This window comes from Bos indicus x Bos taurus, chromosome 22 (genome assembly GCF_003369695.1).
Source record: "Bos indicus x Bos taurus breed Angus x Brahman F1 hybrid chromosome 22, Bos_hybrid_MaternalHap_v2.0, whole genome shotgun sequence".
Lineage (NCBI taxonomy): Eukaryota > Metazoa > Chordata > Mammalia > Artiodactyla > Bovidae > Bos > Bos indicus x Bos taurus.
In genome coordinates, this window is record NC_040097.1 from 7,437,219 (window position 1) to 7,464,189 (window position 26,971).

Here is a 26,971-nt window from a genome sequence, read left to right on the forward strand (position 1 = left end):
GCTTCTTGTCTTGATTACTCTTTATTTTGCTTTGCTGAATAATTTGTGTTCTTTCCCATTAAACTATATGATACATTCCATTCACATAGATAACAAAATTAACCAAACTGACCTTATCCACTAGCATTCACTGAGCACTAGGCTTGCGCCAAGCCCTCAAGCACAGTACGTGCATACCTTTGTCTACTTCCTACAACCATCTTAAGGGCTGGGATAATTGTTATGATCCCATTTTACAGATGAGAGAGCTCAAGTTTCGAGAAGGTAAGTCACCTTCCCAGAGTCACACAGGTGGCGAGTGACAGTCAGAATATGATCTTGCCACTTTTAACCACAGTGCTAAATCACTTCTTCTAAAACACTTCAAAAAGTTTTAAAAAATAACTTGCTTTTTAAAAGATCTAAGTTCCTTTTGGTTGTAAAAACCTGGACTCTAGGAAACAGCGGGTAGGACTGAGGGATTATGCGGCTTGGGGCTGGAACATCAGGTGTCTGAAAAGGTCCCGAGTTGGGCGGGGCAAGGACATGACAGACAGGAAGGCCCCAGCCTTTCTGGCATTACCTGCAGGTAGCTGCTCACCAAACTGCTCATGCTTGAGCTGCGGCTGGGTGGTCTCCACAGGTAAGCGGAAGAGCTGGTGGCCAGGGTCCTCCTGTGGGGCCGCAGAACAGACACGCCTGCATCAGAGCAGGAAACACACACACACACACACACACACACACACACACACACACTTGGGGAGGCCTTGGTTGTCAACTGGCAACCAGGTGGTGGCAGGGGTGATGCCCACCTGGCTACAGTAAGGGGGCAAAGTCCAACAATTTCCACCAAAGCACACATTCAGGTTGGTTGTGCCAGCTGGACTCCACTGCTGAAGTCTAAGCATGGTGGCTCTGCTCCCACTGTCAAAAAGGAACGATATACTATTTTCCCAGTTTGAGATTTAAGCTTTCCTAGAAACTTTGGTGCCAGCCATTACTCGTTTGCCAGTGAGGAACCAGCAGCAGTCAGTCTGGTAAACAGAGGTCACACTGTGCGTTGGGCCTTGACGTAACTGCTTTACAGTACGCTACACGGGTGATGCGGCGGGAAGACCTCTGGTTCAAGTGACCACACCGGACACTTTCTACACTGCGGGAAGTTCTATTTGATGGCACTAGTCACTGCAAATGAAAGGTACTTTCACTTAACCAGAATCTGTCCCTTAATCTACAATTGCTGCATTTTGCACCTTGTTAGTCTCCACAACCCAGCGCTGCACTTTCAGCATCTACCCAGAAGACAGTCACGTACGTGTGTGAGGTGACGTGCGGGTGCTCTCGGCAGTGTATCATAGGGGAGAAAGCAGAACCAGTCTGACTCTGTATCACTGGAGAGACAGAGAGCCTCTTTACTCACACAGAGGAACACTACGCCACGCACTGGTCGTCTGTTTTGTAAAGTGCCAGGCAGTGAGTATTTTTGGTTTGTAAGCCTTGGGCTCTGTCACAACAACTCAAGTCTGCCACCGCAGCCTGAAAGAAGACCCATAGACGGTGGTAAATAAAGGTGTGTCACACACTGCCCTGTGGGCCATGGTTTGCCAGTCCCATTCCACATCTGTAGAACTTCCTGTGCAATTGGCTAAAAACCTCAAAAACAAAGTGGAATGAAAAAGGCGAGTTGCAAAAGAATAGCTACTTCACGATTCAATGTATGCAAATGCAAAAAATATATATATATAAAATAAAACTATATATACATTTATGAGAACACACAGTAAAACACAAAAATATCTGGGAACGACACGCATCAACTACAGGGTTGTAATTACTTCTAGACAGGGAGAGATCAGAAAGGATGGCCATGGGGTGGGGCTTTGTTTGAATCTATATTTTATTTCCTAAAAAAAAAGGTATTAGAACCAGCTAGAAGGGGCTTTGACTGGCCTAATATGAGATAACTTGAGCTTTAAAATTATTACAGTGATGAATATAACCTATTGAATACAAAAAGAATCCACAAGTCAATACCGCTATAAATAAGCAAATGAATAAACTGATGGAGAAGAAAGAAAAGATCTTCCTTTACAAACAGAATGCCAACTACTAATGCAGAAGGAAAAATGGACTCAGAAAATCACTCTGATAACCACGACAGTAATTGATTCAGGAAAGATTTACCAATGGATGTTAACAGGAGAGAGATTTAAAAGAAATAGGATAAAAGAGAAAAAAAAAAAACCTAGTCTGAAATGTCTTCCAATAAGATACATATTAATTACAAAGAGAGAAACAAAACTTCAGGAGAACCTGGCTAACACCAGCATAAGCAAACGATGATGGTTAACCTCACTAGTAATGAAACCTCTGGGTACAATACGCCGAGACGGACACAACGCCTGGGGTATTTCTCCCAAATGCTTAATCTGAATACAGTAATAGGAAAATACACTAGACAAACTCAAATCAAGGAGTAAGTTACAAAATAACTGGCCTCTACTTCTAAAAATGTCTATGCTATGAACAACAAAGAAGAGAAACTATCCCAGATGAACAAGGACTAGAGACCCCTGACAATTCACTGACGTGATCCTGGACTGGATCAAAGACGTGTCTGGCATAATTCTTAAAATTTGAGTATGTTCTGTAGATTGGACAGCAGTATTGTATCAGTGTCAATTACCCGATTTTAACAATTGTGCTGAGGTTGTATAAAAGGATGTCCCTGATTTAAGGAAATACACAATGAAATACTTAGGAGTAAAGGGCAATCAGGGCTGTAACATATTCTCAAATGAGAATGTAAACAAACCACGTTTACATAAGGCGAAAAAGTGATAGGGAATTCCCTGACAGTCTAGTGGTTAAGACTCCATGCTTCTGCTGCAAAGGCGCAGGTTCAACCCCTGGTTGGGGAACTAAGAATCCCCAAGCCATGAGGTGCAGCCAAAAAATGTCAAAAGAAAAGAGAATGATGAAAACAGTTGTAGTACAACACTGATAGCTAGAGAGCTGAGGTGAAGGACAGATGAGCACTGCGTCCTGTTTTTACAACTTTTCTGTAATGATTTTAAAATTGGACCATTCTAAAAAGGACGTGTGAAGTAAATATGGCAAAAATGTTGGCTCTTAAGCCCCAGTAGTTGGCATATGGGTTCCATTATAGTCAGTACTTCTTCCTCCACAGAAAGAAGTCCCTCATAAGAAATTCAAAAAATTGGAATTAAAAACAAAACACACCTTTTTTACAGAAAGCAAAAAAAAAAAAAAAAGAAGAGTGCTGGGCTTGAGTTGAACTCGAGTCTGGTGCCCTGGCCCTGTTCTTGCCAGCTGTGTGGCACTGGGCAAGTCCCTCCGCTCTCTGCGCCTGTTTCCTCAGCACCTCACTCCTGAAATGGGTGTTGTGTGAATGCAGTTGTGTGGGCGCTGTGCTGGTGTAGGAAAAGAAAACACAGCAAAGCAAACTTTCCAACAACCCTTATGCGATGAGCTTTCTATCCCTCTCACTGGCGTCCATGATAATAACTGTATCTAGGAGAACACAACTGGGAAAAGCCCACTTGCTTCCACTTCGCTCCCACACTGAGTTCCTTAACACATCTGAAAACCCTGGGTTTTGCATATGCATCTCCACTGACTCATACCGCCTAACCAACTCGGTTAAGTTTAAGGCTGGAGCCTTCAGATGTTATCGCTAGTCACGATGCAACCAAGTCTGTAAAATGAGCAAGCATAAGGTCATTTACTGCATTAGCAAAACTGCTTTGAGCGGACTGATGGCAAGCTTCAAAATCAAACACCTCTTTCCCCTCTTTTCAACCAAGCAGTTAATTCTTCAAAGTACCTGGCAAACGTTGGCCAGGCAGCATCCAGGTCATAGCCCCGCGATGCCAGGTCAAACTGGACGTCAGTCAGCTCGTAAAGTTGGCCCACGATGTCAGAGCTCAGCTTTGGCTTCAGAAAGGGGCTCCTTGCATAGTACCAGTCACTGCAGAAAAATATGGAAAGGGGTCAAGTACAGGAACAATAAGGATAATGGAAGAGTGCATTTAGTCATCCTCCTAGCACGGCTTTGCCTCATCAACTTGCAACTCAGGGTACTAAGTTAATTAAAGACAGACAGAAAGATACACATCCCAATGTGATTTTCACCACTGAAGTATGTAACTCTTAAACTCACTCTTCTTCAAGGAATCACTGAAATGAACTAGATGCTTATTTGTTTATTATTTATATCTTATCTATTCCCCCAAAGAATGTGAGAAACCTTAAATTTGAATTACCATCCAGGAAAGGGCAGTTGTAAGGGAAAGAACACTTCCTTTTCATAAGAAAATCTTGTCTTCTATCCCTTCTGGAGAATGCAATACAGGACACTGAACTCGCTGCTAATTTCTGTCCAGACATGTATTAAAAAAGTCAAAGAACAAAATATCTCCACTTTGAGGTGGTGGCTGTTTTACTTCATGTGAAACAGTAAGAATTAAAGAGACAACACTAATGAGTTTAATGAGCTATGTGGCTGAGTTCTGAGAACTGGGAGACACTTTAAGTCAGTTTATGACAGCTGTGACTAAACCTCACAACAACCTTCAAATCAAATGTGCAAAGGTTTTCAACTCACATGAATTCACAAAGCTTAGCACATACAAGAGAAATACGCATTTACGCAAATCTTAAAGGTGACACAAAATGAAACAAAATATTCCCCCCAGTAGTTTTTCTTTTATTCAGAAGCATCTCTTTGATTAACTGGAAGAAGCTCTAGAGGTAGAAGGGCAGCAGAGGTGGGCAGGGCAGCCGGGCCAGCCACAGAGGTTCAGCTAACAGGCTCCTAATCTGACATCCTCTCCCGGCTCCACGTGCTCAGTCCTGCTCTCTGTCCTGTCCTCCTCCCCCTGCTGAGGGGGTGGAAGGGGCACAAGGGGCCCGAAGGCCCCCCATCTGGTTGCTGTCACAAGCTCCAGGGAGCCCAGACCAACAGGGCCGGCACTGACTCAGTGCCTCTGGTGAGGCCCCAGGCTCGCTGGTGTTAGATTCCACAGGTGGTTCTGCGGAGAGGCATGTTTGCCAGCACCAAGGACATGCCATCCACCAGGCGAAAGCACCTGGCATTAGGAGTTCTGAGACCTGACCCCAGTTTCTGCTTCCCACCTGAGCATCAGTGGGGCCCAGACAGAGGCATCTGACCTCCCTAGACCTTTGTCTCCTCACCTGTGACAGTTCAGGGCTTCCTGCTCCGTGTGCGCCAAGGACGGTGGTCAGGAAGGGGAGGAGAGGATGACAGATGGAGGCCTCTGCTTGTGCCAGGATGTGGCACACACAGGCACTGCCACTGTGGCTGGCATTATTGCTATTATAATCTTTTAGTTTATCACACTTGTTTGAGGGCTCCTTAAAAGACTCTGATGCTGGGAGGGGTTGGGAGAAGGAGGAGAAGGGGACGACAGAGGATGAGATGGCTGGATGGCATCACTGACTCGATGGACGTGAGTCTGAATGAACTCCAGGAGTTGGTGATGGACAGGGAGGCCTGGCATGCTGCCATTCATGGGGTTGTGAAGAGTTGGACACGACTGAGCGACTGAACTGAACTGAACTGAACTTGTTTCAGAGGCCTCATACACTTTAATGCCTGGTGAAAAGTGTTAAAAAAAAATGTTCACTGCAAAAAAAAAATTTTTAAAAAATGACATATTCCTACCTTTTATTTATCACATAATGTTCTCATATACTTTCTAATCCTTTTATATGTTTTTTGCAATTTCTTCATTGTTGTCATTAGAACAAATAAGATTTGCATTCTTTTCCCTTGATCGTTATATTATTATTTTCATTGTTGCTATATAGACCGGAGAAGGCAATGGCACCCCACTCCAGTACTTCTTGCCTGGAAAATCCCATGGACGCAGGAGCCTAGTGGGCTGTAGTCCATGGGGTTGCGAAGAGTTGGACACGACTGAGCGACTTTACTTTCACTTTTCACTTTCTTGCATTGGAGAAGGAAATGGCAACCCATTCCAGTGTTCTTGCCTGGGGAATCCCAGGGACGGGGGAGCCTGGTGGGCTGCCGTCTCTGGGGTCACAGAGTCGGACACGACTGACGCGACTTAGCAGCAGCTATATAGACTTCCTTATTAGAATTTTAAATGATGTCATGCTATGCCATTTAAGCTAATTTGCTGTAATTTTACAGCCCTCTATCATTGGACATTGATGGTTTCCACTTTGTGTATTATAAACAGCATCATAATTTTCTTTGATAGTTGATTTACAAGTACTATGTTAGTTTCACGAGTACAGTAAAGTGATTTGGTTACACACATATATGTACATGAAATTAAAAGACGTTTGCTCCTTGGAAGACAAGTTATGACAAACCTAGACAGCATATTAAAAAGAGAGACATAGAGAACAAAGGTCTGTATAGGCAAAGCTATGGTTTTTCCAACAGTCAAGTGCAGATTGGAGAGTTGAACCATAAAGAAGGCTGAGCGCCAAAGAATTGATGCTTTCAAACTGTGATGCTGGAGAAGACTCTTGAGACTTCCTTGGATTGCAACGAGATCAAACCAGTCAATCCTAAAGGAAATCCACACTGAATACTCATTGGAAGGACTGATGCTGAAGTTGAAACTCCAATACTTTGGCTACCTGAAACAAAGAGCCGACCTACTGGAAAAGACCCTGATGCTGGGAAAGATTGAAGGCCAAAGGAGAAAGGGGCAACAGAGGATGAGATGGTTGGATGGCATCGCCAACTCAATAGACATGAGTTTGAGCAAGCTCCAGGAGATGGTGAAGGACAGGGAAGCGTGGCGTGCTTTAGTCCATGGGGTCGCAAAGAGCTGGACATAACTTAGCGACTGAACAACAACAATATAGGTACATGTCTATATTTTAAAAATTCTTTTCCATTATAGCTTATTACAAGATACTGAATATAGTTCCCTGTACCATACAGTAAATCTTTGTTGTTTACTTTATATATAGTACTGTGTATGTGTTAATCCCATACTCTCAACTTACCTCTCCCCCAGAAGTTTGTTTTCTGTGTCTGTGAGCCTGTTTCAACAGTTTCATAAATAAGTTCATTCATACTGTTTTTCAGATTCCACATAAGAGACATACGATATTTGTCTTTCTCTGTCCACTGTAATTAGTGCCAGCACTGTTCATGAGGGGCCTTCAGGTCACCTATGAATCACGCGGGGTAAAGCCAGAACTGCCACGCATTTACCTGGTCACTTTGGTGTTCATGAAGCACTGCTGTAAAGTGTCGGCTAACCTCTGGTGCACCAAGGAGTAGCGAATAAATGCTCTTCCTTTTCCAAGAGACGTTCGGAGCTGGAAAAAGTAGATAAAATAGAAACCAAGAGCTGTTAGCCTAATTCCAAACAAAGGCCTCCAAGGATGGCTGGCAAAAACAGAAACAGGGCAGAAAATGCCACCCAGTTCTCCCTACACATAAGCTTCACTCAAGTCTCTCAAAGAACACAAAACATTTGAGAACGTCGCCTCAGAGAAAAAGGCCTAAAGTGTGTGGACGTCTTGCAGGCGTCTACCTGAGAATAATCTGTGGACTTCAACTAACGTGCCATAGAAGACACAGTCATGAGAGGCTCAAGCATCTACTGTGGATTCTACTGAAAGGTCATTCTTCCTCCTCTGCTCCCTCAGAATCCCTGGGTTTAGAGTCAGAGATGAAAATGGTCTGGTTTAATCTGGAATCTTTAGAAAATAAGCCGGAGATAAATGGAGGGCTCCTCATAGCAGAAGTACCCTTGAGGAGCGAGAGATGGTCTCTGTTTAGCACATGTCTGGGCTGGGTTTTGAAGTGCTGGGAGAAGAGAGGCAGCAGAAAAGGCAAGGGGGCTTGGCTGGAGCCCATGTGGAAGCAGGAGGGGGTGCAAATAACCCTGAGGTGGATAGAGGGTCCGGGTGCAGGCCTGCCTTCACAACCTCTCCCCACAGTGACAAAACATGGCTTCTAAAGAGGTTTCTGGCTTGTTGTGATAGAGGTGGGGCAAGCTGGTCAGAGAGCCTGGCCCTAGCAAGACACTTGAGATAAGTATGCAAATCAGGGTTCATGCTCCTGATGATCCAGCCCCAGACGCTCAGGATAATAGGCAGGAGCTCAAAACCTGCCAACTTACCACATGCGCCTGCTCTGTTAGCCACTGGCTCTGACCGGGGTCAGCCAAGCCTCATTCCCTCCCATCTCTTCAAAGGTCAGAAGTGTTTACCTTGGCGGCTTGGGGAAGGGCGGCAGCGGTCTAACCAAAAGACAGTCCTAACACTTCACTCTTAAGCGTTCCTTGGACAGTAAGGAGGTCCAACCAGTCAATCCTAAAGGAAATCAACCCTAAATATTCACTGGAAAGATTGATGCTGAAGATGAAACTCCCAACACTTTGGCCACCTGATGTGAAGAGCCAACTCACTGGGAAAGACCCTGATGCTGGGAAAGACTGAGGGCAAGAGGAGAAGGGGACGACAGAGGATGAGATGGTTAGATGGCATCACTGACTCAATGGACATGAGTTTGAGCAAGCTCCAGGAGATGGTGAAGAACAGGGAAGCCTGCGTGCTGCAGCCCGTGAGATCGCAAAGAGTCGGACAGGACTTAGTGACTGAACAATGACAACAACCCTCCATCCTATTAAGAAGCTAACACGGCGCTGGGCTGACAGGAAACAGGACGTATGGCCTCCAGCACCAGCATGCTCACGATGCTGTAAACATCTCCGTTCCCACCACCTTTAAGCTCAGGGCTCCATGCCTTCTCATCGCTGACTTGAGGAAATGATACCACAATATGAGGTAATTTTAAAAAATAAGAAGGTGTGAAACCTCATACGACATTTCTGTCAGTCTGTAGGACATTTCTCCATGTGAGTTTTGTGGGTTCAGGGTACAGCCAGAGGGTTTGGAAATGAAGGTGGTAGCGGCAGCCTGACCCACTGGTTTTGTAAAATCCACCACGGCATGTCCACAGGGAGTGGTCCCGACAGAGCTCGGGGAGAGTGACATCCCCACGTCTAGATGCTTTCCACTTATGAGTGAGGTGAGAACAAAGTGCTTAGCCGTGACAACCAGGGACCCAGGCAGCTGAATACAGCTGAGCAAGGCATCGTGAAGTGAAGCGTATCGATCACACGCACACACATCCACACCCAGGTCCCGCTGAATCTAAAAAAAAAAAACCCCACATAACAGCTTGTGTCTATAAGCTCCCAAGGAAAGGGCCTGTCCTAATTAATAAAATGGCCAGAGTAACAGCACTTAGAACATTTAATTTTTTAAAGGCAAACACTTGAGGCTACATTTTAAGTCAGGCCTATTAACTGAATCCATTATATGTGTGAAAGGAGTTATGTTAAAAGGTCTTTTTAAACATCCTTTGGGGAAGGGAACAACAATAGTTCCTTTGTATAGCAAATGAAGACACTGCATAGCCTTTTTTTAAGAACTTTTTGAGATCACGGGTCCACTTTCATCATTCAATTCCTTAACTTTTGTTAGCATCTAATCAAAACTCACTGCACTACATAGAGAAGCAATGCAACACTTAATCATGTACCCGAGTGTCCCACCAGGCACGACCTCACAAGACTTGTCTGTACATCTGGACGTTAAACCAATTCCTCTGAGCCAGGATCTTCCCTCATTTTCTCAGCTGTCAGAAGGTACAGCTGGTGGAAGACGCCCAGCCCTCAGGGTCCGCATGTCTAACGCTGTCATTCTCTGTAAGAGGAAACCTACCCGGCTCCAGGAGTCACAGCTGGGGAGTCCTTCCCAGAGCACATGACCCTGTGGCCTTTGTGGGAGGCCAGCCAAGGAGCATGTGCTCTGGTTTTAAAGGGACCTTAGACTTACTGATGAGATACAGAAAAGAAAGATGAAATGTATAAACCTCCTGTCTCAAATCTAGGTGGATTCCCTAATGTGCAAAGTCATTCACTAACAAATGGACTAGACTGATGAGACAGAGAATGTGTGTTGTTGTTGATCCGGAGTTTTGTAAAACAGCAAAGCAATGGCATTCTGCTCTTGGGGGGCTTAGAACTTAATATGGGAAGCTGCTTATTGCTGGCATTTTAAGAAATGTCTCTCAAGATCCCACTACACTGTCTTCATCTCAAATCTAAGTTTTCTGGGCATAGAGAAAGTAGCCTAGCAAACTGTAAAGATTTTCTTTAAGAAACCAATTCTTCAAAAAAAAAGGTGAAGGTGTCCTGTGCTGTCCATCTCTTCGGGGGTACCACGAGCAGACTGCAATGTGAACAGCCCACCCTGTGAGGTGACGTGTGGGCTGGGGTCTCATACACAGTCGGGACTCAGCCACTCTTGGGCGTGGTAAACGCTCACTGGCAGGCTTCTGTGAGAGAGGCTTAAGCCGGAGAGGGGAAGAGGTGAGATCAGTGGTTGTTTCACTCACCTCCGAGATGGACTTGACGAATCGGATCCCATCGTTTGCACCCTTCACCTTGGCCAGGCAGGCACAGAAGTAATCCCAGTAGTCCTTCTTGTTGCCCAGGAGGGTGGCCTTCTCTTTCTGATCGAACTGGGCAGAGAAAGGAGAGAGAGGACGTTCAAACACACTGCTGTTTATCCCACCATTTAACGATGGGTAATGACAACAGCTGCTTAGTTGCCTGGCACTGAGTGAGGCTCTTTATTGGCATTATTTTTACTTACTGATGAATGAGGGTGTTTTAGTCCCCAGTTTATAGGTGAGGAAACAGCCTAGGAGAGGTTAAGCAACTAGCTCAAGGTCATATGACCAGGGAGATTCAGGAATAACAGGCCCCTAAAGTGACCTCTGTGCATAGAGCTGGGTGGAAGACTCCAAAGATGCTATTAACACACGGAAAAGAAATGCAAGAGAAAAGTTCCAGGGCAACATGAAGAGTTATTAACAGTGCCTCGACATAGGGAAATGCGTTAGTGACATCTTACCCCAGTTATGCAACTCGAGTTTCAGTACTGTTTTAATATACATAGAATAAGCCCAAATAAATGTCAGCCATGAGTCATTTCAAAACCCAAACCAAAATGGGTGAATTCAGGGAAAAAAAAAGCCCATTAATACTTCCACAGTGTAAAACAATAGAACCAGTTGAAAAGGCGCATGACAGGTGAGACTTCGAGACACCGCGACACCTCCTCCAGTGGGCTCTCATGCCATACGCTCTGGTGGGAGGTGACAGTGCAGACTCACGGTGTTCAAATGATAGAGGTATCGTCCCATAACCTAGCGTTCTATGGCATTTTTTCTGGTTATAAAACATGTGCATACATTGTTAGGAGGTCTGGATAAAATAAACTAAAATAGAAAAGAAAAAATTATAATGCCTAATACCATCACCCTGAGATAAGTTTTGTTATTGTATTGCTCCATTTCCTTCCTACCTATTGTAGTTGCCTATATTTTTCCACATCTGCAGGTTCTGTAGATCTGTGCTTCTTGAACCGAGCAGATAAAAGCTCGGTTATACAGTGGATGTGTTACAAGAAAGCTTCCTGGGCTGACCTCAGAGGTCCTGATTCAGCAGGTCAAGGTGGGAACCGAGAGGGCACTTCTGCCTTGCTCCCAGGTAATGCAGATGTTTCTGGTCTATGACCACACTTTGAGGAGCAAGGCTCTAAAATGGGGACTTCTGGATAGTCTTCAGAGGGCCCACAGCCTCCTGGAAAAGATGTGACCAGGTATGTATAACTATGTTTGGGGAGAGATTCCATAGCTTTCACTGGGATGCCAAAGGGGTATGGGATTGCCCCAAAGTGAAGATCTCTGCTATACAGAGACCTTGTGACCTGCATTAAGAGGACATACATCTCTGAAGTGAAGCGACAGTCGCTCAGTCGTGTCCGACTCTTTGTGACTCCCTGGACTGCAGCCTGCCAGGCTCCTCTGTCCATGGACTTCTCCAGGCAAGAATACTGGAGTGGGTACCTGTCCCCTTCTGCAGGGGATCTCCCTGACTCAGGAATCGAACCGGTATTTCCTGCATTGCAGGTGGATTCCTTACCAGCTGAGCTACCAGGGAAGCCAAAATCTCTGAAGAATGCTCTCAGTTCCCAACACCATCCTGAGGGGCAACAATCTGATTCCCCAGAGGATCACACTTGGAGGCTGGGGATAGCTCTGACCTTCAGTCTAACCAGGAGGGCTCAACAGCTCCACAAGCTTTTGGAGCTGCGTCCTGTGTATTGATGAGGCAACCAAGAGGGAGACAAGAGACAACAGAGCAGAAAGCAACACATGGCAGGAGTCACTTACTTGGAGGAGGTACTCAAGTTTATAAGAAAACTTATGCAAGTTGGTGCTGTCATCTGTGATGGGTTCCCCTGCTTCCTTAGATTCTCTGCTTAGTTCTGTCACAGCATCTTTAAGACAACAAACAGGAACATGTAACCAGATGGAGTCTGGCCTCAGAGAGAGCAGCAGGATGACCCGGGGAAGCGGGAGTAAGTGGTCCACGATGGCAAAGCACTGTGCACACGCGGGTGCTGCGTAAACATCCGTGGGCTGGAACTCCGAGTCAGAAGGCACGAGGCTGTCCTGAGAGCCCGCCGACTCGGCACCTTTCTCGGTTGGCCCTGTAAGCCCACCAAGAAGGCCTCATAATTTGCAAGCAGTATTTGGACAAAACGTCCGCTGCATGGACGAATCCTACAGCAGTCCCTAACACAGACTTCCTGAGGGCTTTATCCTCTCCCCCACCATGTTTCTTGTTCTTCACCATAACCCCACTGCTCAGTACAGGTAGATCCAGGCTTCCTGAGGACCCAGAATGTGCAAACAGTGGTCATGACAACAATGGCAAGAGCAACACCACCATCTGCTTCTGCCAACTGAGTGCCGCTTAGGGGCCAGACCTCTGTGTGTCTTCCTTATTCAACAGAGTGCTGCGAGGCAGGAATTGCTGTATTTCAACAAATCTAAGATCCTCTTGATGAAAGTGAAAGAGGAGAGTGAAAAAGTTGGCTTAAAGCTCAACATTCAGAAAACAAAGATCATGGCATCTGGTCCCATCACTTCATGGGAAATAATGGGGAAATAGTGGAAACAGTGTCAGACTTTATTTTTTTGGGCTCCAAATCACTGCAGATGGTGACTGCAGCCGTGAAATTAAAAGACACTTGCTCCTTGGAAGAAAAGTTATGACCAACCTAGATAGTATATTCAAAAGCAGAGACATTACTTTGCCAACAAAGGTCCATCTAGTCAAGGCTATGGTTTTTCCTGTGGTCATGTATGGATGTGAGAGTTGGACTGTGAAGAAAGCTGAGCACCGAAGAATTGATGCTTTTGAACTGTGGTGTTGGAGAAGACTCTTCAGAGTCCCTTGGACTGCAAGGAGATCCAACCAGTCCATTCTGAAGGAGATCAGCCCTGGGATTTCTTTGGAAGGAATGATGCTAAAGCTGAAACTCCAATACTTTGGCCATCTCATGTGAAGAGTTGACTCATTGGAAAAGACTCTGATGCTGGGAGGAATTGGGGGCAGGAGGAAAAGGGGACGACAGAGGATAAGATGGCTGGATGGCATCACCGACTCGATGGACCTGAGTCTGAGTGAACTCCGGGAGTTGGTGATGGACAGGGAGGCCTGGCGTGCTACAATTCATGGGGTTGCAAAGAGTTGGACACGACTGAGTGACTGACTGAACTGAACTGAACTGAAGATGCAATTGATTTTAAGATGAGCCCAATTTCATAGCTGTTAAAATGTGAAAAAAAAAAAAATGGTACAAAGTAGAATTGACAAAGGTGGGCATTTTCATCCCCACTTCACAGACAAGGAGCTCACAGAGAGGTCAGAGCACTTGGCCAAAGATTAAGGGTGGCAAATGGCAGAGCTGGCACAAGAACCCTGGTTCTCTCAAGAGAATCCTGGTGCTGACCCCAGAGGTCCTCTCTTAACTTCTAAGACAATTTACTTACTAATGCAGAAAAAGAGGAGAAATCCCTCTGACACTCACAGCCCTTCTGTGGAACAGAGGGACTGTCAGAAGTTGGGTCTGGTTTAGACCCTGAGAAAAACATCCCCAGCTGAGATGGTTTGAGATATGCAAGACAAAACTGCCTTCACTGACAATTCTTGAAAGAAAAGGAGCCGTTAGAAAGCAGATGTGCCAAGGACTGAAGCTGGGCCTGAGCTGTTAAAAGTTAACCAACTCTGACCCCTCAGGCACAGGGAGCCAACAGCAAAGACAGGTTCTTTGGGACTGAGTCTCACAACACGTGACCAGTGTCCAGTGTGCCCAATGAGAAGCATTTGCCGTGGGGGCTCCAAGGGCCAGGGGCCAGGGACCAGGAAGGACACAGAGCCTTCCTCCTCCACCCTCAGGCAGGGCAAAGCTCACAACCTGACGTGGGAACTCCTGAAATGCAGGAAGAAGCCTTGGATATGGAATATGAAATTTCCTGCTCTAAACTCTGCCCGTTACCAACAGATGAAAGGAAAGGGTCTTGACAAAGTGTGATGCCTTTTGAAACTTCCCACTGAGGTGCTCTTAGCACTGCGTACTGGACACTGAGATGACCTGGGACGTGGGGGATGACAGACAAGGACAGCTCGTGGGGTGCAGAAGGGCAACTGAACAAAAGCAGCTGCCTGTCCTCTTCCCAGGCTCACGAGCTCTGCCACGGGCTCCTCCCTTCCTCTCTCTTCCCTCCAATCAGGACCCAGCTCCCAGAGTCCATCCTTGAGAACCGAGACTGAAACACAGAGAAGACGGTCCACTCTGTGGAGAAGGCTCTGAAGACCAGGGCCAACTCGGATTTGCAGGGACTGTCACTGTACCTTCTGTGTGCGCGCGCGTATGTGTGTGCCCATGTGTGTGTGTAGATTTAAAAAGGAAAGAGGCATCTCACACTGCAGCTGGATATACACTGATGTGGTTAAGAGCGCAGCCCATGGCACCAGCTGTGTGTGCAAACCTAGGCTCTATCTGACGGGATGGGTGACCTTAGGCAAGTCACTTAGCCTCTCTGGGTCTGTTTCTACATCTGCAAAATGGGAATGAAATGGTTCCTGCCTCACAGGACCAAACGTGAGGACCCAGTGAGTTATTATCTAGGAGACTCGTGCCTGGCACAGTGAAATGCCACGTAATCATCAGCTAGTAGAGGCCCAAAGCTCTACATAAATAGGAGAGAAGCCTGAGAAAGTGATTTTTATCTCATCCAGTTTTGACCTCACAATGAATACTCCTGCGGCCTCCAATGGCCTGGAGCGACTGCAGTTGGTTATCACAGGTCTGAGCAGTAAGGAACCTGGACCTTGAGTTTATTAGGAGTGTCACCAGGGCCCCCGTGCCGTGGAAGAAGGGGGCACAGCACATCCGCTGGTGCTCCAGAGAGGCTCACAAGATCTGCCCTGGTGATCCATGAGGGATGGAAAACTTGCTAAAACTCTGACCCTCGGGACGGCACCAAAAGGTGGCCTTGGGCCCTGGACTCCGCAGTCAGTAGAGAATACAGCCCACTCCTCCAAGCCTGCTCTCCTCGCAGGCACCCCTGCCTGCTCTCCCTCTGTGCAGCCGAGGCCCACGAGCCGGTCTCTGTCGCTGGGCAACGCCGAGCTCAGGAAAGGCTGGGAGGCAGAAGGCCCAACTGGAGTGAGTTCACCGGGATCAGGTGGAAGAGCAAAACGAGAAAGGCAGGTATGTCGTCTTCCTACTCAGAGGGCGGGTGAATACTCCTTCACAGAGGAGCCAGCTCCAGCATTGCCCGGTGGTGTGCGTACACACACACACAGACACACACACACTATAGTCAGACACAGAAACGGGTATCTGATTCTGTCTACACATTGCCTGTACAGTGTCTGAGACGAGGGCCAGGCAAGTTCCTCCAGCCTCACACGGGGTGGACATCTGAGCCCCAAATATTTCAGTGATGTATGCCAAGGGCTCCGATTACCGTCAGTGTAAACAGAGATCACAGGGCTGAAACTCAGCTGGCCCCGGCAAAGCACAACCACAGCTCCCTCAGCGCTAAGCCGTACCTTGTAAATCGCGGATGATTCTCTGCAGCTGGCTCTCCGCGCTGGTGGACGCCATGGTGACCGTGACCGTCTGGGGCCACCTTTCCTGGCTGCGCGCTTCCTGCCCGGGGCTGCTCAGCAGCGGTCAGACTCCATGGTGGCACCTGCACAGGGAGGAGGCCGTGGAGGAAGGGGTCACAGACAGACTTAAAGTCAGCAGGAGAGGGACGCTGCTCCGGGAGCAACGTCACCCCGTCTGGGCGTCTCCTCTGAACGGGAAGGGCTGAACCCTTCTGCGAGAGCCTTGCTCTGAAACACTTACATTCTCTGAGACACTTACATTCAGGCACAATGACCTCGTCTGGGGCTTCAGAAGAAACAAGATCAACTAAATAGAGCCATCTATTCTTTCCGAGCTCCCCTCCCAGGCTGCCCTCTTAGGCAGGCCTGCCTCACTTTCCACCTTTAAAAACCTCCCAGCGGCTCCCCTCACCCCGCTACACCAAGGCCAGAACTAGTCCAGCCCCCCACTCACTGCAGCTAGGCCTAAGGTGCGGCCATTCCAGCTCTGTCTCTTCTGTGCCCGGCCCCACGCCCTCCCAGGCTGCTTTTGGAGGAATGGTTGGTAACCTCTGGCCAGCAGCAGCCATGGAGGGAGAGGCTGAGGACACATACCCTCAGGGCTTCTGGACCAAGGAGAGCCTGGCTTGCCTCTTGGGGAGGTCTGTGGCCTCCAGCCGCCCAGCGTCCGGCTCAGCCGGGGAGGGTAGACACCAGGGGCTACCGGGGGCCTGCACAGCCAAGGGACGTGTCTATTTTAAGCGTGGTTACAGTCCTCTCGCGGCTGGTGAGTCCCGAGTTACCAGTGCCACTTGGGCAGCTGCTGAAGTGATGTAAGGACACAGCGGTGGCAGACCAAAACAGAGGAGGAGATCCGAGCAGCATCGGAAGGAGGTGTGGACGCCACTGAATCCTCCTTTCAGAGCCTCTAATCCTTGCCTTAGATGGCTGATGCAAAGGCGTAATGTTTGCTGGCAAAATCAGCTGGCAAGACGAGAGGTGGCCAGAGTAGCCACCTGTGCACTGGGCCTGCGAGGTGCTTTACACACTCAGTCATTTTAACCCTTGGCAGTACCCTGGGGCCGGGGGAGGAGCAGACAACGTGCAAGGGAGAACCTGGGTGCAGAGAAGCTGTGTAACTCGTCTATGGCCCGGGCCAGCAGGGAGGGGAACCCTGGTCAGTCTGGACTCAACCCCTTTAGCTCTACAACGCAGCCACTGTCGCTACAGCGAACGCTACCACTTCCACTGGCTTCTGGGAGCGGCTCCGAGCTCCAGGGCCTCTCACGTGTGCCGCCAGCCTGAGTGCTTCAAACATGAGCTGGCCCAGGAGACTAGGCAGGAGGAAAAACGGTTGAGAACTGCAAGTTCCCAAATATTTACAAAAGCATTGCAGGTCAGCCTGGGGCCCAGGGAGGGGCTGTCATGGCGCAGATGTCCCGAGGCCTATTTTTAACTCACAAGCCGGCGTGGCTGTGACTCAGGGAAAACAAGGCCCAAAGAGGGCTTCTCCTGCCTAGAGGAACTAGACAGGCACACGCCAGCACCACACCCCCAGGAATTTCAGACACAGAGCCCCGGAGGGCCACGGGATCCACAGACTCTGCCAAAGTCCCCAGTAAACGTGCTGGCACCCCACCATCAAAGTGAGGGCAGGCTGGTTTATCGGAAGCCAGCCTGCCCTTCCCTGGGCGGCTCTCTGGGTCCCTGCTGAACACAAAGCCCAAGCTGGGACCAGCCAGGGCCCTAGAGAGCAGCAGCCCAGGATGGGTCAGACTTGCGCAGCGGCCCTGCTGCCTGAGACACTTGGCTCCTCCCACAAGGAAGAGTCGGGCAAAGACAACCACTGTCAATGCGCAGCTGCCCAGCACCACCCTGCCAAGTTCAGTCTGGGGTTTCAGGGCACACAGGCACCGTCCAGCCCTGGAGGAGCTTGGCTGTGTGCCGACCAGACAGACAGGAAAGCGTTCAGATATGCAGATAAGGCACAAGAGGTCCACGCAGAGATACGATCGAAAAGTTATGAACACTCAGGGGAAGAAATGACCCAAGGATACACACAACACATGATGTTTGCCAAGTGAAAGAAGCCAGACTGGAAAGCCATCTACCTTACAATTCCACGTGCGTGCTATTCTTACAAAGGGGAAGCTCTGGGGAGAAATCAGATCTACGGCTGCCGAGGACTGACGGGAAAGGGAGGGTCTGACTACAGGAGAACTACAGGAGAACATGCAGAAATCTGGGGACGAATTCTGTCCTGTCTTGATTATGGTGGTGGCTACGTGACTGTGTACATTTGACAAACGTATGTGTCGAACCTCACTTACTGTGCATTTTATCTCAACAAAAGAAATAGCAGCACTGGGATGAATTTAACAAGATGCAATGGGACCCGAGGAAGGGAATGTTCATTCCACTTGGGGAAGGGAAAGTGTGGTGGACACTCTGTGATGGCGACTGGGTTGGGCAAGGCCTAAAAAATGAACAGGAGGTCACCGAAGAGACCCGAGGAAGAAAGGGCGTGACAGGTGTCGAGGCCACGTCTGTACCTGCATGCCTCTTATTTGATTATGGTCAACAGAGAGCCCTGTAGCTTCGGGGGGAAATGACCTTGAAAGATGATGACCCGGAGAGTCCACTGGGTCTGTGTGCATACTGAGAGCTGGGGGAGACCCAAACAGGAGGGGGAGGGAGGAACCTGGAAAGGAAGTCCTGACAACCACATACTCTGAGTCACCTCATCCAGGCTCTGGCTGGAATACCGCACGAACCATACAACCAACCTCGATTTCCTAGAAACCAGCCCTCTTTGGAGCTTGGCACAAGGGTAACAGTATCTGTAAACCAAACTGGCATCTTGGCAGCGTAAGCCTGAACAGACAGAAACATGCTCCTTCTGGACCTCCTGGTGCTTTGGTGAAGCTGCAAGTGTCAGCCCGAGCCCAGGAGGCCTTCTCTGCCTGAACCCTGGCGCTGCCCCCCTCTGCCAAGGCCAAGCTCCCAGGTTATGGGGTGAGCTGTGCCCAAGCACTGATTACAAGAGCCTGCATCACCACCAAGGTAAAAGCCCTGGGTCTATAGGTCACAGCAGGCTTCCCCACATGGCTGTGGGTCACCACCTCCCAGGGTTTCAGGAAGCAAATGGTCTCCATAGGAATGCTAGTTTCATGGATTTGAAAGAATGACTGTCAGTATTCTGGCCTCCCGTTTCCTGATCCTGAGGTTTTTACTGAACTTCAAAAGACAGAATGGGGGCAGTCCCCCTCCACTCTATTTCCTCGTATCTCTAGACGAGCTTGCCCTTTGGCTTAGGGATGAGCTGTTTTTATGCCTAACACTTTTGACACCAAATGTGTGGCTTTTCCCCCATACCAATATCTAGTTATCACCACTGGGTGTCCTGCAATTTAATTCAACTGGTTTTCTTTTTGTCCATGCCACATGGCTTATGGGATCTTAGTTCCCTGACCAGGGATCAAACGCAGGCCTTCAGCACTGAAAGCTCGGAGTCCTAATCACTGGACCACCAGGGAAGTCCTTCAATTCAATTCTAACTCAGGTATAACTAACTCTAATTCTAACTCTGGAGTCAGTGCAGACCCCACAGGTTAAGGGTTCAGTCCACAAGACTGCCCGGGCTTCAGACACCAGTCACAAGCCCCAGTACCTGTCACTACCTGTACTTCTGACCACCCTCTATTGTCCCCTTCTCCTCCCACCTTTAATCTTTCCCAGCATGAAGGTCTTTTCCAATGAGTCAGTTCTTCACATCAGGTGGCCAAAGTATTGAAGCTTCAGCTTCAGCTTCAGCATCAGTCCTCCCAATGAATATTTACCATGGATTTCCTTTAGGATTGACTGGTTTGATCTGCTTGCAGATCAAGGGACTCTCAGGAGTCTTCTCCAACACCACGGTTCAAAAGCATCAGTTCTTCAGTGCTCAGCTTTCTTTACAGTCCAACTCTCACATCCATACATGACTACTGGAAAAACCATGGATCTATTCCATGACTAGATGGACCTTTGTCAGCAAAGTAATGTCTCTGCTTTTTAATATGCTGTTGGTCATAACTTTTCTTCCAAGGAGCAAGCATCTTCTAATTTCATGGCTGCGGTCACCATCTGCAGTGATTTTGGAGCCCGGAAAATAAAGTCTGTCACTGTTTCCCCATCTATTTGCCATGAAGTGCTGGGACCAGATGCCATGGTCTTTGTTTTTTGAATGCTGGGTTTTAAGCCAGCTTTTTCACTTTCCCCTTTCACTTTTATCAAGAGGCTCTTCAGTTCCTCTTCACTTTCTGCCATAAGAGTGGTGTCATCTACATACCTGAGGTTATTGGTATTTCTCCCAGCAATCTCAATTCCAGCTTGTGCTTCATCCAGCCTGGCATTTCACATGATGTACTCTGCATAGAAGTTAAATAAGCAGGGTGACAATATACAGCCTTGACATACTCCTTTCCTGATTTGAAACCAGTCTGTTGTTCCATGTCCAGTTCTAACTGTTGCTTCCTGAAGTGCATACAGATTTCTCAGGAGGCAGGTAAGCTGGTCTAGTATTCTCATCTCTTGAAGAATTTTCCACAGTTTGTTGTGATCCACACAGTCAAAGGCTTTGGAGTAGTCAATAAAGCAGAAGTAGATGTTTTTCTGGAACTCTCTGGCTTTTTCTATGATCCAACGGATGTTAGCAATTTGCTCTCTGGTTCCTCTGCCTTTTCTAAATCTAGCTTGAACATCTGGAAGTTCTCGGTTCACATACTGTTGAAGCCTCGCTTGGAAAATTTTGAGCATTTCATTACTTAATGTATGACTGATGAAATCACTGGCTACTGGTGATTAACTTCAGCCCTTCTGAAGGGGGGTCTAAGGATGGGGCTGAAAGTCCTCTAGCAAGCAGCCCTTACCAAGACACCACCTATAGGGGCCCAGGAAGAGTCAACCTTACTAGCATAAACTGCCTGTGTGGTTGAAAGGGTTTTGTTTTGAAAAACAAAGGACACTCCTATTACTCAGGAAATTCCAAGAGTATTAGAAGTTCTGTGCCAGGAACCAGGGACAGAGACCAAATATGTGTTTCCTACTATATCATGGGGATCCCAGACTTCTGGCATGAACCAGCATGGTCCTGACCTCTACAACCCACTGCAAACTGCTCTCCTAACTCGGGAGACACTCAGAGATTGCTCGGTCCACACCATGGGCTCCGGGGCTCCAGCACCTTGCAAGGCCCCCACAGTGCAAATCACCTCCAGGAACCCAGTGTCCTTGTGGATGACATTGTAAACACCTCCTTCACTAGTTTCTGGCAAGCTCTTTCAAATACCAAAGAAATTTATTTTATAAAATTTGAGGGAACAGTGGAGTCTCTTGCCAACAACACAAAATTATGTTTAAGCTTATCCAGAATGTCTGAAAGCATCCAATCTTCTGATAAAGACAAAAAGGGACTAAACACATTTTTTAAAATTCTTATTTATTACCTGGGACTACTGGCTGGCTTCCAAGTCACAACCGAGGAATTATTTTAGAGGTGAAGTACCTTCCTCGACTTCCAAATTCCTCCCACACCTGCCCAGTTGCCCTAATGCCTTAAACAACAGAGACAGCAGTTCAACCTCAAATTAAGATACAAAGACGCTGACTCATATAAACTTCTTCACGCTATGGTACAAATGACTAATACTCCTAATGTGGCCCAGAAGCTGACTCTGGCAGGAACAACACCATGCCAACTGGAAATGGGCACTTGCCATCTGCCTCTACAAGGATTAAGTCACTCTAGCCACCGCAGTCACTGACCTTCAACACACTCTGACTGGAGTTCAGGATGGAGATCAGGAATGAGGCACTCTGTACTCTGGGAAACCAGCAGAGCAGGCCTGCAGATAGGTATCAACAGATATTTTCAGGAGGAGATTTTACGAGCCCAAATCTTACATCTTCTCATATCTAGAAAAGACTAGGTTGTTCACGACTGGCTGCGAGCCTTTGCCAAGATGCGTGCTCAACTGCATGCACCCCCTTCCACTAAAATCATGTACAGTACTGACCTTAGCCGCTACCTCTGTGGAGCAGTTCCTCAGCTACCTGAGACGCTGTCTCCCAGGCTAAACTTCTTATTTTGCCCCAGGTAAAACTTAACTCATAACTCTCACGTTGTGTATATATATTTTTTCAGTCGACAACAGCATCTGAGTAGCCATGTTGGGAAAGACGGATAAGAAAGGAAGAAGGTGTGGGCACAGGAGACAACCTCGCCCGGCCTGCCAGATTTGTTCTGCTTGCTCCCAACGCAACAGCTAAGACGTGACCCAGACAGGGCATCATATGGCGGGCTCCTCCCCGACTCCTGGACAAGGTGAAGCATACCAGTTGTCAGTTCCACCCTGACCAGGAAAGAATGTGAACAAGGACAGTTCGGACCAGTCAAAAGCAGAAAACTCTTTCTGAAGAGTCATTGCCTTGACTGGCTTCAGCACACCCAACAGCATCTATCCAGTTGCCACCTATGGGAAGGGGGGCATTTGGCTGGTACCTGCGGCTGTGAAGGCCTGGAGGTCTTAGGGTCAGTCAGCGCTGAAGCAGTCAGTGGGCAGGCAAGTTGACCTCTCCAGAGCTTCAAGACAGTGCCTAGGAGAGTGCTGGAGAGCCTGTCAGAGGCCAGTTCAGAGGCTGATGCTTCAACGCACGTGAACAAAGCCTCATTAGGTGACTCAATTATGTCTGAAGACCTACAGTTAAAGCACTGACTAACTGCGGGCCTGGGTCATCTAGCCCAAACACTCATTCCTCATAGTCATCTCTTCTTTCTTAAAGGAAATGAAGACTTGAGCCTTGGCCATCACTTCTTGCACCCTTTCTTGGCCCCCTCCCTCCCACCAACAATTTCAGATTTCTTGGTCACTCCTCCTGGAACAAAACTGGCCCCAATTCCAGTTGGCTGACCCAGGAGAACAGGGTCAAGAGGGACTTGGGGGTGTGAGGTGCTGCTTCTGGGCTTGGAGAAAGCAGTCTTTTTTAGGAAGGTGGGCAGTTGCTCAGGAAGGAGCCATACATCCATATTTGGGGGTGCAGGGCCAATGTCTGGCCACTGGAAATCCCAGAGGAAACATCCAGAACCCTATTAGGAAGGCAGGATCAGGTTCACCTTGTGAAATATCCTTTCCCTATTGTGCACCAAATCATGCAGTAAAGATCATGCCATGACTGTGGGAAACCCATGGTACATTCGGTTCAAACTATTTTGAGGCAATGTTAGTTTTTCTGTCTTCGGGAAGTTTTCTGACCTCTTCCTACGTGTGTGTGTGTGTATGTGTGTGTGGGGGTGTGTTTTCATGTGCAGTGTAGAGAGGTGTTACCCTTTACCTTCCTCCACAGAGAAGATGGGCGAGGAGAAGAACAGACATTCTCAGTGGCTACCTTTGGTCGAGGCTTCTAAGCCCTGCTCTTAACCCAGGCTGCAGATGCCCTGGAAAAGGCACGTGGGCTACAGTTCCTTCCAGTTCTGCATGAAGCCACCGCCTCTGATTTAGCTCCCAGCCCACCCTGCCCCTCTCACACGGATTCTCCTCTTGGCCTATCCCTCTGCAGACCAATGTCTTGCTTGGAATGCTTTTTCCCTTCAGTTTTTCCTTTGGATTCCAAGGGTTCCCCTAACCTGGCTTTCTGCCCCAGGCCAAGGCTGTAGTACCTGGCAGGCCCAGTACCTGCCTTTGGGCCCTGGAACCAGCCACACGGCCACAGATTCTGCTTAAGTCTGTCTTTGGAAACACACTGACACACACATCCTCATCCCTGCAGAGGATCTGGCCCAACTAGAAACAGGCACCTGGGTTCTTTCAAATGCCACAGAGACATGTGTCAACAGGAAGGACCACTGGGAGCCACTAAAACCAACAGGAGAACTGACTCCAAAGTGAGGAAGAGGGGAAAACCACCTTCTACCCAATGCAGCACGGCTCTGTCATCTTGATTTTCTGAAAGTCAGGGAGCCCATGTGCGTGGAGGCTGAAGCTCTTAAGGAGAGAGTATCGTGACACCTCTAAAAACAGCAGGATAAACACAAAACCATGGAAACAGTTCAAAACTCACCCTACTGATTTATTTAGTTATTCAAACAGATGCTATTAAACCAAGAGCTTTAAAAACAAACAAAAACAGAAACCTGGCATTAAGATCACAAATGGGAAATACTGTTTATCTTTTGAGCAACATAGTAACATTCAGCAGATGAGCAGGATCAGTAAATGAGCAGATGCTGACAAGGCCAAACTCCATCTGTGCTCACAGGAGGCTTCTGGTTAATGAACCCTACCTGCTCTGCTGCCTGGGCCTGCTCTAGTGAGTGTGGCTCCAGCCTGAGTTCCATCAGTGATTTTTACCACAGCACCACAGCTGGACAGTATGCTGCCGCCGCCTCAGGATTAAAGACACTCGGGTTTTGAGTCACCAAAGTTGCCCTTGGAATCACCTGAAAACACAGGTTACCCATTATCCAAGCCTCTCCCCTAAAGGGAACAGGGGGCCTGCCATTTCTTGAGTGCCTACTGCATGTTCTAGCAGTAGCAGCCCACAGCCTCAGGGATCAACACGGGACAAAATCACCAGCTGCTCTGATCTTGTACTGTTTTGGGTGGTTCCTCTCATAACACACATCTGCGGGGTCCATCTCATCCCCAAAGGACCAGCTCAAAAGTGTGGCTCCTGAACCCATCTGGTATCCCCAAACCGCCGGCAAAGGAGCAAAGACCATCCGAAGAGCAACTGGAGGACGGACTCTAAAGCAACACAACAATAATCGGAGCAAACTATTAATTGTAGAATCACACAGGTGAGTGGACATTCACGGCACAATTTTTTCAATGATTCTGTATGTTTATTTTCCTAATAAAGTGACTGAAGAGAAAATAAAAACTAAATGAAGCACCACACAAAGAACACTTTTAATAGAAGCAGAAAATATTTGTCCTAAAGCCTTTTCAGATTCTTTCAATCAAAGAAGACCACGTCCCATCACTGAGACAATTACCTCTGATTTCCAGGGTAACAACAGTAGTAGCTCATCACTGGTAGAGGACATTCAACAACTTGTGAGCACAACTCTCATGGGAGGGAGGGTCAAGTGGAACTTACTCAGTATGGGCCCACTTCAGAGGGCAGGAGCCACTGAAAGCAGAAAACCTCAGCGTGACTGCTCTTCCCTCAACCCCCTACAATACCCAGCAGCCCGCATTAGGCAGATGGCATAGTTAAGCTTGTTGCAGAGGCGACCATAAGGCTGAAGTGGCAGGAGAGCAGCGAGCAGATTAAGGCCTGATCCTCTGCCCTCAAAGAGCCCCTGACCCATTTCTCAGTTTGGGAAGGAAACTGCTGTGGTAAGACAAGTACAGGAGCAGAGACGCTGTGGCCAGCGCAGGCAGCGCTCATTTTTTTTTTGCGGACGGGACAGCGGATGGAACTGAGAAGAGTGACAAAGGGCATCGGAGGATACAAATGCACTGAGAGCCACGTGGTCAAAGTGCCAACCACACACGCTTTTCTCACAAAAATAAAACCCAGCCTTCCCACCTAGGTTCTTAACAACATGGACTCTAGCCTGAGGCCGGTGCAGCCACCCCACTACTCATAAATCCACAGGTGTTTCAGGAACAATCACCTAGGTGTTATCTGGAAACTCTGCACCGGAACACAAGCCGCTGAGGGTCAACAGACTAGGCCGTGGCCTGGGATGGCACAGGATCAATAAACCGTCCGCTGACCGACGGGAGGAGAGACCCCGGCAAAAGCTAAGTTCTGGAGTCTTGCAAAGTTAAGGGGTGGGCTGTCCCCGCCCAGCTGAGGCAGGAAGTACGCTTCTTAAGGTCAGCGGCCTCTTAGACGAGGCAAGCAGAAACTCGGGACCTGTCCTGTGCTTACAGACTCCAAGACTCGTTTAGGGACCACACATGGTGGCCTCCTTGGCGACCCCACGGCCGAGGGGAGTCTTGGAACTGGCGCTTGGAGGGGGCGGAGGGTGTCTGTCTTTCTAATTGATGATCAGAGGAGGTCTGGGTTCTAGCGTCAGATCCATCAGCTCGAGGTGCTTCCTAAGCCCGCTGGGCAAGGGTTCGGGGCTCCGACAAGGTCTGTGGAAGACTCGGGATGGGAAGGGACGTTAAGGGCAACAGGTGACAAATCGCGCCCGGAGGGAAGGTCTCCGCTCCGGAGACAGCAGCTAGAGGTGCCCCCTGAGTCTGGCCGGCCCTCCGCAGCACTTACTCGCTCGTGGGTCCAAGGCGTGACAGAACCGAAACTTTCTGCGGCCAAGCGGAAGAGTACGAGAGCTCAGCGTAGGCGGCCATGATACGCTGACCCCTCCGCAGACAGGCGCGGACTACAACTCCCGGCGTGCTCCACAGGGCCGCTGTCTACAACTCCCATTGGACTCCATGGGCAGACGAGCGCAAACTACAACTCCCAGCATGCCCCGCAGAGTTGCTGTTTACTACTCACACAGGTCCTAAGGGGCAGCCGGCCTTAAATTAACTCTTGCAGTCTCTGGGGGCATGCTGGTCTATAAACATATCCCTGGGATCCTGCAGGCAGTGCTGTCCGTATGTGGCTTTTAAGAACTTGAATTGTGACTAGAGCTGAACTGTACATGTGCTGTTAATTACAAAATACACCTGAGTTCCAAAAAAGTGTAAAATAGCTCACAAACATTTTTATATTGATTCCATGTTGAAATGATAACTTTTAAAAAATTTATTGGGCTAAATAAAAAGCATTATATATTGCTGGGTCTAATGGTCTGTCTTTTCATCCCCTTTGGTACTTAACACAGGGACCTGCTTAAAAGCAGTGCTCAAAAACTGTTAATGAATGAACTACCTCCCCCAACTTCTCCATGCTCTCTGCCCAATTTCTATTCATGGTATATTTTC

General features: G+C 48.1%; 1 protein-coding gene across 4 annotated transcripts in view; it reads right to left on the minus strand.

Moving 5' to 3' along the window:
* FYCO1 (FYVE and coiled-coil domain containing 1) overlaps nt 1-26,753 on the minus strand; it is a 78,767-nt gene extending 52,014 nt beyond the window's left edge. Inside the window, exons 1-8 of one of the 4 annotated variants that reach the window (XM_027523606.1) lie at nt 26,307-26,752; nt 21,849-21,928; nt 16,005-16,147; nt 12,269-12,375; nt 10,424-10,549; nt 7,223-7,329; nt 3,827-3,970; nt 563-653 (exon numbers count right to left, since the gene is read on the minus strand). In XM_027523606.1, coding sequence (XP_027379407.1) covers nt 563-653; nt 3,827-3,970; nt 7,223-7,329; nt 10,424-10,549; nt 12,269-12,375; nt 16,005-16,059 — 630 coding nt within the window. In that variant the 5' untranslated portion in view covers nt 16,060-16,147; nt 21,849-21,928; nt 26,307-26,752. Of the gene's footprint in view, nt 1-562; nt 654-3,826; nt 3,971-7,222; nt 7,330-10,423; nt 10,550-12,268; nt 12,376-16,004; nt 16,148-16,658; nt 16,847-21,848; nt 21,929-26,306 lie in introns of those variants that run through there. The other 3 variants (XM_027523607.1, XM_027523604.1, XM_027523605.1) reach the window with 3 other exon arrangements.
* Between the last annotated feature and the right edge of the window lie 218 nt (nt 26,754-26,971).